Source organism: Hemiscyllium ocellatum, chromosome 13 (genome assembly GCF_020745735.1).
Source record: "Hemiscyllium ocellatum isolate sHemOce1 chromosome 13, sHemOce1.pat.X.cur, whole genome shotgun sequence".
In the NCBI taxonomy this organism is placed as follows: domain Eukaryota; kingdom Metazoa; phylum Chordata; class Chondrichthyes; order Orectolobiformes; family Hemiscylliidae; genus Hemiscyllium; species Hemiscyllium ocellatum.
In genome coordinates, this window is record NC_083413.1 from 72,121,457 (window position 1) to 72,137,085 (window position 15,629).

The 15,629-nt window shown below is 41.1% G+C and overlaps 1 protein-coding gene across 1 annotated transcript in view; it reads right to left on the reverse strand.

The window, feature by feature from the left end:
• Positions 1-1,837: 1,837 nt before the first annotated feature.
• LOC132821356 (rho guanine nucleotide exchange factor 4-like) overlaps positions 1,838-15,629 on the reverse strand; it is a 99,750-nt gene continuing 85,958 nt past the window's right edge. Inside the window, exons 12-13 of the mRNA XM_060833938.1 lie at positions 7,360-7,606; positions 1,838-1,935 (exon numbers count right to left, since the gene is read on the reverse strand). Coding sequence (XP_060689921.1) covers positions 1,838-1,935; positions 7,360-7,606 — 345 coding nt within the window. The remainder of the gene's footprint in view (positions 1,936-7,359; positions 7,607-15,629) is intronic.

A 15,629-nucleotide genomic window follows, 5' to 3' on the forward strand; every position in this document is an offset into this window, starting at 1 on the left:
ATATTAATTAGGCAAGATGGGGTGTTAACATGGTATTTACAAGCAATAATCACTGTCAATTGGCAAACTGCCTCTGCCAAGCAAGAAACTCATCACACTGCTTGTGAAAGACATGAAAGATGACATGAATTACTCCTGATGTTGAGATGGCCTCACTGGATTTGTAATTCTGCCACATCCTGTCTGAAAATACCACACTCCGATATCTGTTCATTTTGAGCTATGTCACACTTTATTGATACAAGATATACCTTTTTGTGAGGTTTTGCAGTTTCTAAAATTTCTAAGTCCATGTCCCTATCCCACATTTTTCAGTGCACATTTACATGGTAGTCTTGTGGTTATGATATTGGACTTGAAACCCAAAGAAGTTTCATTAGTTTAACATATGACAGCAGGTTGTGAAATTCTACTGGTCATCAAAAAAGACTGATAGACCAAGTCAATTTAAAGATTGAGATTGACAGAATTTATTAGGTCAGGGTGTTGATCATGATCTAAGTGATTTGGAGATGCTGGTGTTGGACTGGGGTGTACAAAGTTAAAAATCATACAACACCAGGTTATAGTCCAACAGGTTTTATTGGAACCACACTAGCTTTCGGAGCGACGCTCCTTTATCAGGTGATTGACATCCTCCTGATGAAGGAGCGTCGCTCCGAAAGCTAGTGTGCTTCCAATTAAACCTCTTGGACTAAAACCTAGTTTTGTGTGATTTTTAACAATGGTCTAAGTGTGTGATGAATTCTGCCTGAGAAAGACTCTGGTCTTTTCCTGTTCTGATGTAAGTGAGACACTAACACTGCTGGGGATCATGATCCCTTACATTAATTTTGAAAGTAACAAATTTGGTATGCCACAGCTGACTGCAATGAATGTATTCAATTTTTAATTTTCTCATCATGTTGGACATTTAAAGTTTGACCTGAACAAAAACTGGGCATTGGAGGTAACTACACTGTCTGTGCTATATAAGTTGCCTTCTTTGTCCCCAACTCTCCAATTCCCCATAGTTTCACCCTAGTCTTATTTTCACTTATAAACTGCCACGTTCACATAGATAATGACATTTCCTATTTGAAATTGTCAATTTTTTTAACCAATAATGATGCCAAAGTGTCTGGATATATATTTTCAAACTCTTCACTCTGTTTCCAAGGTTTCAACCAATTATGTCTTCACCTTGCAAATTACGATGAGTTTTACTATTTAACAATAATGGTATAAAATTGATGTATTAAAAAAAAACTGGAAATATTGTTTTAAAATCACTACCAAATTAGACATAAAAGCAAAATATTTCATCGCATTAAATTTGCAAACAATCTTTCTCTTGATTTCTTAGATATAATCCATGGGAGACTGATTTATATAGTATAAATGTCACATCCATTCCATTTATTTGTTCTAAACCACATTAACTCTGTTTATGATGACTACTTGGCTAACACTAGTCTTAATGTTTTTGAACTATGTGACCATAGTATCCAGAAAAGACCAAACTTGAGCATAATTTTAAATAATTGTTCTGTCTTGTCTATCGTTACAATTGAATTTAGTAAACACTTAATACTTTAAAAAATCAGTAAGAGAATAACTTGAATTTTTAGTAAACACAAAATTTCAACTGCTCTCAAAAATAGCCAAATCATTTTCTCTGTGCGTTAATGCAGAAGAAAATTACAAATCTATTCTTCAAAATCGGTTGCAATTTCATTATATATGATATAAGAGAAAGTCTTTCCCATCTAATTCATAATGAAGTTTTACATTGCACACAGAAATTTAGTGGCTGCTTCATATCTTCTGTTTTATTCCCAGAATGGATGTCTATGATTTATTTATTTAATATCAGCAAATCACCTCTTTTCTTCTTCATTGGCTTTTTTGCAAGAATTTTCGCCTTCTGTTTTTGGGCTTCCGTGATGACAAAGCCTTTAAAAAGTAGCAAAGTGTAATATATTAATGCAACTCAAAACTTTTGGAATAAGTTTTCAAATGTCTTTATTTTTAGTAAGTACAAAGTAATCCAATTCAATCTGTTCTATCTGCATCTGAGTATTTGATATTTAAACTAAGGTAAGTAATGGAAAGAAAGAATGTCTCATTAATAACAATGTAATATCAAGCTAAATGTGTAGCTGGGAAATTTTCTGTAATTGTTGGGGTGGATTACTTACCACAGGAAGAGACTTTGGTTACATTTTCTCCTTGTGAGTGACAATTTCAAGAAACCAGTGCGGGTATTCCTTATTTACCAGAGTGAATTCTATTCCCTTAAATAATATTGTGGTTTTCAGCATCTCTTTCTCCAGTGTCTTTCTTCTGTCATTGTAATGCACCTTTCTTTCACAGTCAGTATGGAAGGGGCACTTCAGTGCAGTTTAGATTACAAAATGACGATTGACTTGTGAAAGATTTTTGTGATTGTTATTTGTTTTGTGGATTCTGCCTTTATTTACATGTTAATCACTAACTTCATCAACCTTGGTAGGTTGCTGTGTTTCTCCTTACAGATAATGTCGGATGGATGTTGTCTTGATCATGGCTACTGGCATTGAGGTAGGGGTTTTCTTCCATATAAAAGAAAGTAGCTGGGTACATTGAAGGAGTTGTTAAAGGTGCTTTGTGTTCTGTGTCAGAGTGAGAAGAACAAAACATAATAGAAGCTTGAGAGAAGTCTCTATCTTCACCTTTTCCATTCATTTAATGCTCTTAGAGGTAAGGATGTTCCAAGATGACATCCTGAAAGAGACTGAAAAACACTGGCCTCATGATGTTCTCCAATTTGTTGGTGTCTTGAACTATTATGAGCATACAATGAGTCTAAAGTCCAAAGTATAATTAGAATTAGCTTTATTATCACATGTACTCAAATGTATACAGTGTAAAGTTCACAAGTCGTCATTTACAGCTGGCATCTAGCCTCTAGTCCATGTCAGGTCTTGAATCCAGACCACACTGGGGTTACCTCGAGGCTCTCATGGCCACTCTGGAACCAGCTCAATGCTGTTTATCCACAGAGGCCATCCAGGCTGAAAGACCACCACACCAGGCCACTGAGGGACTGCCATGCCAGGCCACCAAGAGACCGTCGTGCTGAGCCGGGACACTGCCACACCTGGCTGTCAAACGGGGCTTGGAGACCACCACACTGAGCCAAGAGATCACCATGCCAGATTTGTGCTGAGGTCAAGAGTTCAGGACGTAATGGAGAAGAAAGAAGGGAAAAAAACACAAACGATGAAAAAAAGAGAAAAGAAAAGAAATGGACAGAGTGGACAAGCTTCAGCCGAGGGCTCCTATTATGTCACCATCTTGGAATCACTTTGTTGTGTTATTCATTCAGTGGTGAGCTTAAAACATAGATCGCCCTTTAAGAATGGTTTCGATCTCTGATCTATGCCTTTTCGGTTCCATGAAGTACACCATTTTCAATAACTTGCAATGTAAAAACTTCTCCACCAATCATGTAACTTGCAGAATTTTAAAAAAATTATATCTCTGCCACATGTTTTTTTACTGATCCTCATTTAATATTTCCATGAATCGCTAATACGATGTACACTTTGATGAAGAAAACTGACTTCTCATTCCCCGTGAGACTTTCAACATCCAAGCATTGTAGCTTAGTTGCAAGTTCACTGTATTCATCAAAAACTGGACTGTTCATCATGGGTTTGTAATCTATAAAATTGCCATCAGGTGTAATGAGAAAAGCAGAAATTGCATCATACTCTGCTGTAACGTCAGTGTTTTTGTGATACAGTAAACGCATGCTCTATCAATCCGTACCGTATGTTGTTGTCTTCAAATTCTTTTCCATTTAAGAGATTCAAAAACTTGTGCCCATAAAATCTTTTGCTATATCAATTGTTGCAGCTTTTTCAAGATTTTTGACTTCCATCAGCCAGTTGACAAATTTCTTCTCAATGAAGGTATTTTGATGCATTTTCAGACAAGACCACTCCCACTGATTGCAAATAAGACCATGTTCCTCAAATTCCAAGACCAAGCCTGCATATTTATCATTTTTGCTTTTCAATTCCTCAAGTGGTGCTTTTTAGAGCTGTTTTGAGTTCAGGAACTGGAGGCGCATCAGGAACTGTGCTGACCAGCCTGTCAAACTCATCTTGTCACAAATTCATGCAATCATTGTTTCCACTAACATGGATGTTGTTAAAGTAGATATGAGGTAGTGGAGAAGGAGATACAGTTACAGATACACCACTAACCTGTAATCCATAATATGTGTCAGTACTTGGGTCATGTATTCTAAACATAGATTGGGTAAGAGTAATTGCATGTGAAGATATCAGTGCACAAATCTTTCAAGTATTGGAAGCTTCAGTGTTGAGGAGTATGTCTGTTTGGAGTATGGAAATATTCAGTAAACAATGAAAGAGTGGTAAAGTCTCTGGAATGTTTGTACACCTAACTGTAGTTCCCAATTCCTTACTCCCAATTCCTCCACCTCCACTGCATCTGCTCTCAGGAGAGCCAATTCCACCATAGAATATCCCAGATGGCCTCCTTCTTCAAGGATCACAATTTCCACTCCCAAGTGGTCAATGGTGCTCTCCAGTGCATCTCCTCCACTTCCTGCACCTCCGCCCTTGAACCTCATCCTTCCAATCACAACAACGCACAGAACCCCCTGTCCTCATCTTTCACCCACCAACTTCTGGATACAACACATCATCCTCTGCCATTTCTGCCACTTACAAACAGACTCCTCCACCAGGGATATATTCGACTCCCTAACCCTATTTATAATCTACAGAGACTAATCCTTCCGCGACTCCCTTGTTAGGTTCATGCCCCCCACCAATCCACCCTCCACTCCCACCACCTTCCCTTGCCACCACACCCACACCTCCATCCAAGGCTCCAAAGGATCCTTCCACATATAACAGAGATTCACCTACTGTGTCTACTGTGTTATCTACTGTGTCCGTCGCTCTCGATGTGGTTTCTTCTAAATTGGAGAAACAGGAAGCCAACTTGTGGAACATTTCAGAGAATTTCCCTGGGACACACACGCAACCCTGTCATTGAACACTTCAACTCCCCCTCCCACCTCGCGAAGGGCATCTAAGTCCTGGGCCTCCTTCAACACCAAACTCTAGCCACCCAACACCTGGAGGAAGAATACCTCATCTTCTGCCTTGGCACACTGCAACCACACGGGATCAATGTTGATTTCAACAGTGTCCTCACTTCCCCTCCCCCACCTTATCCAAGATCCAACCCTCTAACTAGGCATCACCTTCTTGAACTGTCCTGCCTGTCCATCTTTCTTCCCACCTATCCATTCCACCCTTCACTCCGACCTATCATCATCATCACCACTTCCTACATTCATCCAACTGTTGCATTCCCCAGCTACCTTGCCCCCCAGCCCCATCCCCCTCCCATTTATCTTTCAGCCCCCTTGCCCTCTCTCTCTCCCCTCCCACCCCTCCCATTCCTGATGAAGATCTCATGCTTGAAACATTGACTTTCCTACTCTTCGGATGCTGCCTGACCAGCCTTGTCTTGCCAGCACCATGCTTTTCAACTCTAGTTCCCATACTTGCAATGATTAACAAGCATGTGCCATTCTTTCTTAAGCAATTGCAGAGCAACTGACACACAAATCCAGCCTGGCACATTACTAAAGTCCCATCTTTTTACATATCTTCAGAATATGTAGTCACTACCTGTCACATACAATCAAGTATAACTGCATCGTTGCTCTTTGGGAAGGGTTTCCAAAGATCAATCTTCCTTGCATTTGATGCTTGCAGGAGTACATCAGTTTTGCCTTGACAGAAAGAGCTTTGGAATCAATGCTGTTCCAATATTTGCCCATAAACTCCACTCTGCCACTACTATCGCTCTACATTATAGTTAGAAAGGCAGTTGAAATGTCTTATGTCACATTCAACCTTGGGAAAGACAGACATAAATTCTAGCTTCAAACACAACCATTTCTCTTTACCTGCTATACCATATCACATGTATATTTAGAGTTAACTTCTTGGCAGATCAATTGTTTTTGCTTTGAATGAATGCTTGCATCATGCAGCGCATGGGAATTTAAGAGGGAAATGATCGGCAATGTAATGGAGTACAGTCGGTTCTGATATAAAGCATGTTTCTTCAGCGCAAATTGACTTTCACGCGATTGAATAATTTAGACTGTTATTTGTAGAACGTGAACTTTCCTTACCTGTATGGGCTATAATACAATTCTAGCCCCATTTGTTTAAATGGCGTGGCTATTGCATGATTTTCTTATAAAGCAAGATCGCACAATGGAACTATCACGTCATATCAGGACCGACTGTAACTTCCACCCTTCTCTCTATTGTTTACTAATATATTTTTGGAGCCACGAGTGTAACTAATCAGCCAGAAGAGACAGGAATTTGGCGTAAGCAAAACAATCAGAATTACTGTAATAAAACATAGCATCTTTATGCAGAGCTACTTCTTGGGTTCAGACAGGCTTGAAAAGTTCATTCATGAGATGTGGGTTGTCACTAGTTAGGCCGGTATTCATTGCCTATCCCCAGTTACCCTGGAGATGGCAGTGGTGAGCTGTCTTTATCAGTCCCATTGTACTTTGCTCAAAAACTGCATGCATTCATGTAGAACTCTGAGCTCAAAAACTGCATGAATTTATGTCAAACTCCATTATCTCACTTTTTTTAGATTAGAAACAATCTAAACATCATTGCATAAACAGAGAACACAGGGGGCCAACACCTTCAACATATTGTCTAGCTAACACTATTGTTAACAGTAGTCATGATTTGGACTGGGGTGTACAAAGTTAAAAATCACACAACACCAGGTTATAGTCCAACAGGTTTAATTGGAAGCACACTAGCTTTCGGGTTAGCACACTAACCCGAGAATGCAACTTTAAAAAGATGGGTTTTGTGATTTACACATGAAAGAAGTGAAACTATCACTGTATTCTAACAGATGAAAGGCTTAACAATCAATTTTTCAATGTGTGATTTCAGTTACATCACACTTGTAAATTTTTGCTATAAATTCTGTGTTAGGATTGAGCCCTCCACTACCACCTGATGAAGGAGCATCGTTCTGAAAGCTAGTGTGCTTCCAATTAAACCTGTTGGACTATAACCTGGTGTTGTGTGATTTTTAACTCTATCAGCCTCAGAGAGGATAGATCCATCAAATGGGATTCTTGTCAGTTCAAGGCAAAAGTTAACCTTGTTGAGAGATCAAGAGTGACTTAGAGCTTGGTTTCATATTAACCAATTATTGATTTGCTGCACACAATCCCGTTTGCCATAGGTCAAACTACAAGTATTCTTAACTCAAGCATAAACCATATTTTACCTGATTCTTCATCATTTCTAACCAGTTTTCTTTCATCCTCAAAGGCATGAAGCCACAGCAGTTTCTCTGAAGATTTCTTTGCACAGAATAGATGCACCTCATCATCTACAAGCTTACTTTGAAGTTTGAAAGCATTTTTAACCTTGACATTGAATTCCCAATCTTTTCCATCGTTTATGTCTACCACCAGAATATTGTCAACATCTATTCTGTTCTTGTAGTACAAGATGTCACGACGTAGAATATCCTATGAAATATGGTACACAATGCAATTGATTATTTAAAATCTGTTGATCTATTAAACTTGACAAGCATTAGCAACAACAGCTAAAACCATTTCACAGAATCATAAGGCTAGAGTATAGCTTGAGTATATACTGAGTATATAGAGTATATACACTGAGTATAGGTACCCTGAAATCCATTGTAGATTTAGGGGGTTCTTGTTTTGGCCAATTTTCTCCACTTTAATTTTCCGGATGCTAGCTCTTTAATTAGCACAAGCCACATTCGAGAGAGCAAGTTCCAACTTATGGAGTTGCCAGCCAATTGGAATCCAGGCACCCCATCAAGATCACTGGACATATCTGGTATGTAAGGAGTATTGGATGAAGAGGAATCATGAATTCTCCCATACCTGGGCAATTCTGCAATCTCTATGGAGCTTAGTTTGTAGACCCTGGAGAGAAGCAATGGGGTCTTGTTTGACAGAGCAAGAAGGGGTAGAGTGGAAACTGTTATGCTCTAACTGAGTTTACATGTGTTGACAATGGAGCCCCCGTTTCATAAGTCATCACACAAACAACAGCACTTTAACAAGGAGGAATAAAGACAAAGGCAGTGACCACACAGGCAGCAACTCAAACAGAGCAGGAAACCTACACTGCTGTCTGACCCAGCAGTAACATGCATAGCTGCTGCCTTTGGTGTCTGGTTTCAAGGATCTCTGGACATCAGAGTTCTTTCTAAGAAAAATAATCAAAAAGTGAAATTCACAGTTGACCTTGGAAAAAGCTGTGTGTGGGAGCTCACAGCTGGGGAGTAGTTAGGTGTGCTTTCAAGCTGTAACCTTACAGTTATTCTTTTGTAAATCTACAATAGGGAGTAGAGGTTTTTTATTATATGTTATTGAGATCTGTCTCTTGATTAAACTTTAAAAATATAAAATGTAGGTACTAAGTTAGCCTGGAGTATTGTTTTTAGAGCATAAGACTATGCTATTTTCTTGATCTGTACATTCTTAAGGTGCAAAGATGGTGTTTAGTAGAGTGGTGTGCTCTTCCTGTCAGATGTGGGAGGTTAGGGAGAGCTTCGTGTTACGGATGATTATATCTGAAGGAAATGTGTTTGTTTGTGAATCCTATCAGATCTCATTGATCGGTTAGAGTGACAGTTAGAGGCAATGAGGAATTTACAGGAGCTAGGGGCTGTGATGGATGGCAATTATATGGAGGGAGATAAACCCCAGATAGTCAGATAGGTGAGTTACTACCAGGAAAGGTGGGAGAGGGAGGCAGGTATTACAGGACTCTCTTGTGGCTATCCCCATCTGAAACAAATAGCAGTTCTTGAAAATGTACAGGGTGATGGACTCTCAGGGGAATGTAGCACTGACAGTCAGGTTTCTTGTACTGAGATTAGTTCTAATGTAACAATGGGTAAGTCAGGTTCTAAACAATTGATTATGATAGCGACTCCAGTCAGAGGGACAGACAGACGTTTCTGCAGCTAGCAGTGAAAAATCAGAATGGTGTGTTGCCTCCCTGGGTCTAGGATCAAGGATGTCTTGGAGAGGGTGCAGAATATTGTCTAAGGGAAGAGGGACCAGCAGGACGTGATTGTATGCATTGGAACTAACAGCATAGGAAGGGAAAAGATTCTGAGGAGAGAATTTAGGAAGTTCAGAAGGAATTTAAAAAGTAGGCTCTCAAGGGTAATAATATCTGGATTTCTCCCAGTGCTGTGAGCTAATGAGGGTAGGAATAGAGGATAGAGCAGATCAGTGCATGGCTGAGGAGCTGGTGCAGGTGAAAAGGGTTCACGTTTTTGGATCATGGGAATGTCTTCTGGGATAGAAGTGACCTGTACAACAAGGACGGATTGCAGCTGAATTGGAAGGGGACTAATATACTGGAGGGGAGATTTGCTCGAATTGCTCAGGAGGATTTAAACTATTTAGGGAGGGGATTGAGTCCCAGGGAAATAGTGAGAAAAGAGCTCAGTCTGTGACTGGTACAGCTGGGAAAAAGAGTAAGTCAAACAGACAGGGCAGGCAGGAACAACGTCGAGAACGAGGTCGGACTGATAAATTAAATGACATTTACGTCAATGCAAGAGGCCTAACAGGGAAGGCAGGTGAACTCAGGGGATGGTTGGGAACATGGGACTAGGATACCAAAGCAATTACAGAGACATGGCTCAGGAATGGACAGGACTGGCAGCTTAATGTTCCAGAATACAAATGCTGTGGGAAGAATAAAAAGGTGGTCAAGAGAGGAGGGAGAGTGACAGTTTTGATAGGAGATAACATTGTGGCTGTATTTAAGGTGGATATTCTCTGGAATATAATCAGGGTAGTTATTTGGGTGGAACTGGGAAATAAGGAAGGGATGATCATCTTAGTGTGATTGTACTATCGATCCTCCCCCCAATAGTCATTGGGAAATTGATAAAAAATTTGTAAGGTGATCTCATTATCTGTAAGAATAATAGAGTGGTTATGGTATAGGATTTTAACTTTCCAAACATAGACTGGGACTGCCATAGTTTTAATCACTTGGATGGAGAGGAATTTGTTAGATGTGTACAAAAAAAACCCCTCTGATTCAGTATGTGGATGTACCTACTAGAGAAGGTGCAAAACCTGACTTACTATTGGGAAATAAGTCAGGGCAGGTGACTGAGATGTTAGTGGGGGAGCACTTTGGGGCCAGTGACCATAATTCTATTTGTTTCAAAATGGTGAGGGAAACGGATAGACTGGATCTGAAAGTTGAAGTTCTAAATTGGAGGAAGGTCATCTTTAACGGTATTAGGCAAGAATTTTCAAAGGTTGTTGCAGGTAAACAGACAGCTGGAAAATGGGAAAATTAGATAACGTGAGTCCAGAGACAGTATGTTCCTATTAGGGTGAAGGGCAAGGCTGATAGGTGCAGGGAATGCTAGATGACAAGAGAAATTGAGGTCTTGGTCAAGAACAAAAAGCACGTCAGCTATAGACAACACATATCAAGTGAATCCCTGGAAGAGTATAAAGGCAGTAGAACTATACTTAAGAGGGAGGTCAGGAGAGCAAAATGGAGACATGCGATAGCATTGGCAAATAGGGTTAGGGAAAATCCAAAGGGATACTACAAAATATTAAGGATAAAAGGGTAATTAAGGAGAGAATAGTGCACCTCAAAGATCAGCAAGTCTACCTATGCGTGCAACGGCGGGAGATACTAAAGGAGTATTTTCCATCAGTGTTTACTGTGGAGAAGAATATGGAAGAAAGAGAATTAGGGGAAATAAATAGCAACCTTTTGAAAAATATTCATATTACAGAGAAGGTGGTGCTGGATTCTTAAAACACATAAAGATGGATAAATCCCTGGGGCTCGATCAAGTGTACCCTAGAACTCTGTGGAAAGCTAGTGAAGTGATTGCTGGACCCCTTACTGAGATATTTGTATCATTGATAGCCACAGGTGAGGTGCCAGAAGATTAGAGCTTGGCAAACCTGGTGCCACTATTTAAGAATGTTGGTAAGGAAAAGCCAGAGAATTATAGGCTGTGAGCCTGACATCTGTGGTGGGCAAGTTGTTGTAGGGAATCCTGAGGGACAGGATTTGCATGTTTTGGGAAGTCATGTCTCATGAACTTGATTGAGTTTTTTGAAGAAGTAACAAAGAAGATTGATGAGGGAAGAGAGGTGCACGTGATCTGGATGGACTTCAGAAAGGTACTCAACAAAGTTTCTCATGGTAGACTGGTTAGCAAGGTTAGATCACATGGAATACAGGGAGAACTCGCTATTTGGATACAGAACTGGCTCGAAGGTAGAAGGTAGACAGTGGTGGTGGAGGGTTGCCTTTCAGACTGGAGGCCAGTGTTGTGCCACTAGTATCAATGCTGGAGCCACTGCTTTTCATCATTTATATAAATGCTTTGGATGTGAACATAGGAGGTATAGTTAATAAGTTTGCAGGTGACACCAAAAGTGGAGGTGTAGTGGACAGTGAAGAATATTACCTCAGAGTACAACAGGATCTTGGTCAGTTGGACCAATGGGCTGAGGAGCAGCAGATGGAATTTAGTTTATATAAATGTAAGGTGCTGCATCATGTTGGAAAATATGTTTTCTGTATTCTAGCTTAGGATTGCTCCAGTTACACTGCTTTCACCAATCTGTAGCGAACTACAGCTCTGAGGGCTATCATCTGGCGGTTTTTCTTTAACTCAAAGATTCTTAATGCTACTCTGACTGAATAATGAAATAATTTCACTGCTCTGCCAGCAATATTTTTCTGTCACCAAAAATGGGCATCACTTGACTTTCCAAGTTGCAAAGCGTTTCTGGTATTTCAGTTACCTAACAATCTAGCTTCCATTCCAACTTAATGTCTAATAAAGCAGATATGTAGTCCCTTCTAATGCACAGAGGCCATGGGGAGGACATCCACCTCTTCAATTTCACTGATCTGCATTGGACAGGATTAACCACCTGATCTATAAGTTGGGTGTAGACACCTATCAGTATCTGTTAAATGAGTGATCTGGTTGAATGACCTGGTTCTCAGTTAGGCATTAATTGCGCAAATAGGGGCCAGAATTGGGCCATGGAGAGGCAACCCATTCAATGGCTCCCTCATGCCTGTAAAATCATGGCAGGATAGAGAAGGATAGTGTAATGATTGTAACAAGGTCAGTCAGATAGACGTCAAAGAATATGAGTTCCCTGATTGGGCCTGTTAATCAATTGTCAGGTGTCCTGTTCACTCTGAGAGCTGACTCTGAGGAAGATGGATTAGTGTTAAGGATTCTACGTATGTTAATAAAGGGTCACTTGGACATGGTATACTGGCCTGTGTGGAGTTATTTCGGTGGTGATGAGAGAAAAGGTCACTCCGAGAGAAATTCATGTGCAACAGTCAGCTTTTAGTTGGGTTAAGCATTCTTGTCATCGTGCCGTTATTTGGGAAGCTTGACTCATTCGATTCTGACATCAAAGACTGGGCCCAGTATGTAGAAAGAATGTTATTTTTTGCTGGAAAATTTCATTGGAGCAGATGAGAAGCAACAAATAATTCCCTTCACAGCTTGTGGACCCACAGCTTTTCAGGTTATTAGGAGCCTGACTTTCCCTGAAGCACCAGATACTAAAACCTTTCAAGAGTAGATGGATTTGGTTAAGGAATATTCCAACTCCATACCTTCTCCATTCTGAGACTATCAGTTTTATTTGGCAATTCAAGAACCAGGGGAATCTGTATCGAGATTTTTGACGAGGTTAAGACAACTGGTAGAGGCATGTGATTTTGCTGTAATGCTTACTGAAATACTGAGAGACTATTTGGTATGTGGGATTAATGATGTAACCATTCAAAAGCGTCTACTGGCTGAAGCCCAACTGGACTTCAAACAGGCACCACAACTCGCTTTATTGTTGGGGAATGAGGCAAAAGTTACAGTTTATTCTGATGGAAATGGAGACCCCCCACCTGTCCAGCTAAACTTGGGGAACATCACTTGAGTGTCGGCATTGCATAGCCTCACTTTAGACATACCCTGAACACAGGGGCTCTTGGTCAGCCCACAGTAAAACCCCAAAACAAAGTCAAGTCTTGGCCAAACGGTTAAAGCTTTCTTCAGGATATGGACTGGAAAGCCATTGTGTTGCTGCCAGTATGCAGACTTGAGACAGCAAAAGAGTCCCATTAGATCTAAACTGAATAAGAGAACTCATAGGCTGGTATCAAGGAGACTGCACACCATGGAAAGTCCATTTACATCTGGTTTCGAACAGTAGAATTGCTTAGCAACATCCAAATCAGAACCAATCAAAATAAACATCTGGTTAAATGGTCACCATTTCTCATGAAGGTCGACATCAGCCACTTCAGTGATGACAAAAACAATCTTTAACAAACTTTGCTCTGGATTCCAACTCTGATTTTTGTGCAAAATCTCAGCTAGACTGAGAGGTTATATCAGGGAACCTTGACAGATTAAGGATACAACTTTGGTTATGGCCTCTATGAGAAGTAGCTGGTTCAGTTCCCACTGACTGTAGTAAAAGGCTTGGCCCCAAGCTTGATGTGGTGAAATTGTGGTGAGATTCACCTCCATTGGCTCAACATTTTTCGATTAGAAAATGGCTGCCTGAGTGAAGTCCAAATTAAAACACTAGAAGTTTTTAGGAAGTACTAGGCACTATTAGAGGAGATAAGACCACCTTGCCTGTCGACCAGGAAACAAATTCACTATTCTACAAGGCCCATACAGTTCCATTTACCTATGGTAAAACTAGAGGCAGGAATCAGAAGGCTTGAAAATGAAAGAATCATCAAACCGGTCCAGTTTGCTGTCATACCGACCTTGAAGCCTAATGGGTCAGTTCACCTTTGCGGGGATTTTAAACAGCTTTTCACAGCAGGATAATTACCCTGTCCCTCACATAGAGGATGTATATGCAAAGCTGGCAGGGTCGCTGTCTGTCACAAAGCTGGACATGAGCTATGCATACCTGCAATTACGCTTAGATGAGAATTCCCAGAAGTATGCTACAATTAATACCCATAAGGGTTAGTACCAATTTAAGAGACTGCCATTTGGGTATCATCAGCCTGTGGAACTTCTCAGCAGATGATGGAGAACATTTTACAAGATGTTCACCTGGTCACCATTTGCGTAGATGATGTAATAACAGAGAATAACAATAAGGAGCACTTAGAGAACTTGTATATGGTCCTTAGATGTTTCTCCCAGGCACATGCATGCCTCAGAGGGGAAAAATGTGTATTCCAGGAACCCCAAATAAACTACTTGGGCTACAATGTTGACAAGACCAGGTTACACCCGTTGGGAGATAAAGGGCAATTAAAGGTGCTCCGGCTCCCATATCTGTACCAGAGCTGAGATCTTTCCTTGGCTTGGTGAATTATTATGGAAAGTTCATACATTACCTGGATTCCATCCTGGCATCAACTCTTAAAAAGGGTCAGCCTTGGAAAGGTCATGGCCAAGTAATTGCTTTCAGGGAAGTGAAGATACAGCCATCATCCTCTAAGGTGCTGGCACACTATGATCCCAAGCGACATCTGGTATTAACATGCGATACCTCCCTGTAGACCATAGGTGCTCATATGGAGAGGAATGCCCGAATAGCATATGTATCCAGGACTTTGGCTAATGCAGACCAGAAATATGCCCAGATATAGAAGGAAGATTTGGCAATCATTGTTGGAGTCTGGAAGTTCCAGCAATATGTTTAAGGATATAAATTTGTGATATCAGACCATAAAGCCTGCTAGGTCTACTTAACAAGCTGAAAAATGTGTTTCTGGAAAAGCGCAGCAGGTCAGGCAGCATCCAAGGAGCAGGAGAATCGACGTTTTGGGCATAAGCCCTTCTTCAGGAATGAGGAAGGTGTGCCAAGCAGGCTAAGATAAAAGGTAGGGAGGAGGGACTTGGGGGAAGGGCGTTGGGAATGCGATAGGTGGAAGGAGGTTAAAGTGAGGGTGATAGGCCGGAGAGGGGGTGGGGGCGGAGAGGTCAGGAAGAAGATTGCAGGTTAGGAGGGCGGTGCTGAGTCTGAGGGTTGGGACTGAGATAAGGTGGGGGGAGGGGAAATGTGGAAGCTTGAGAAATCTGAATTCATCCCTTGTGGTTGGAGGGTTCCTAGGCGGAAGATGAGGCACTCTTCCTCCAGGTGTCGCATTGCCATGGTCTGGCGATGGAGGAGTCCAAGGACCTGCATGTTCTTGGTGGAGTGGGAGAGGGAGTTGAAGTGTTCAGCCACGGGGCGGTTGGGTTAGTTGGTGCAGGTGTCCCAGAGGTGTTCTCTGAAACGTTCCACAAGTAGGCGGCCTGTCTCTCTAATGTAGAAGAGGCCACATCGGGTGCAGCGGATACAGTAAATGATGTGTGTGGAGGTGCAGGTGAATTTGTGATGGATATGGAAGGATCCCTTGGGGCCTTAGAGGGAAGTGAGGGAGGAGGTGTGGGCACAACTTTTGCATTTCTTGCGGTTGCAGGGGAAGGTGCCGGGAGTGGATGTTGGGTTGGTG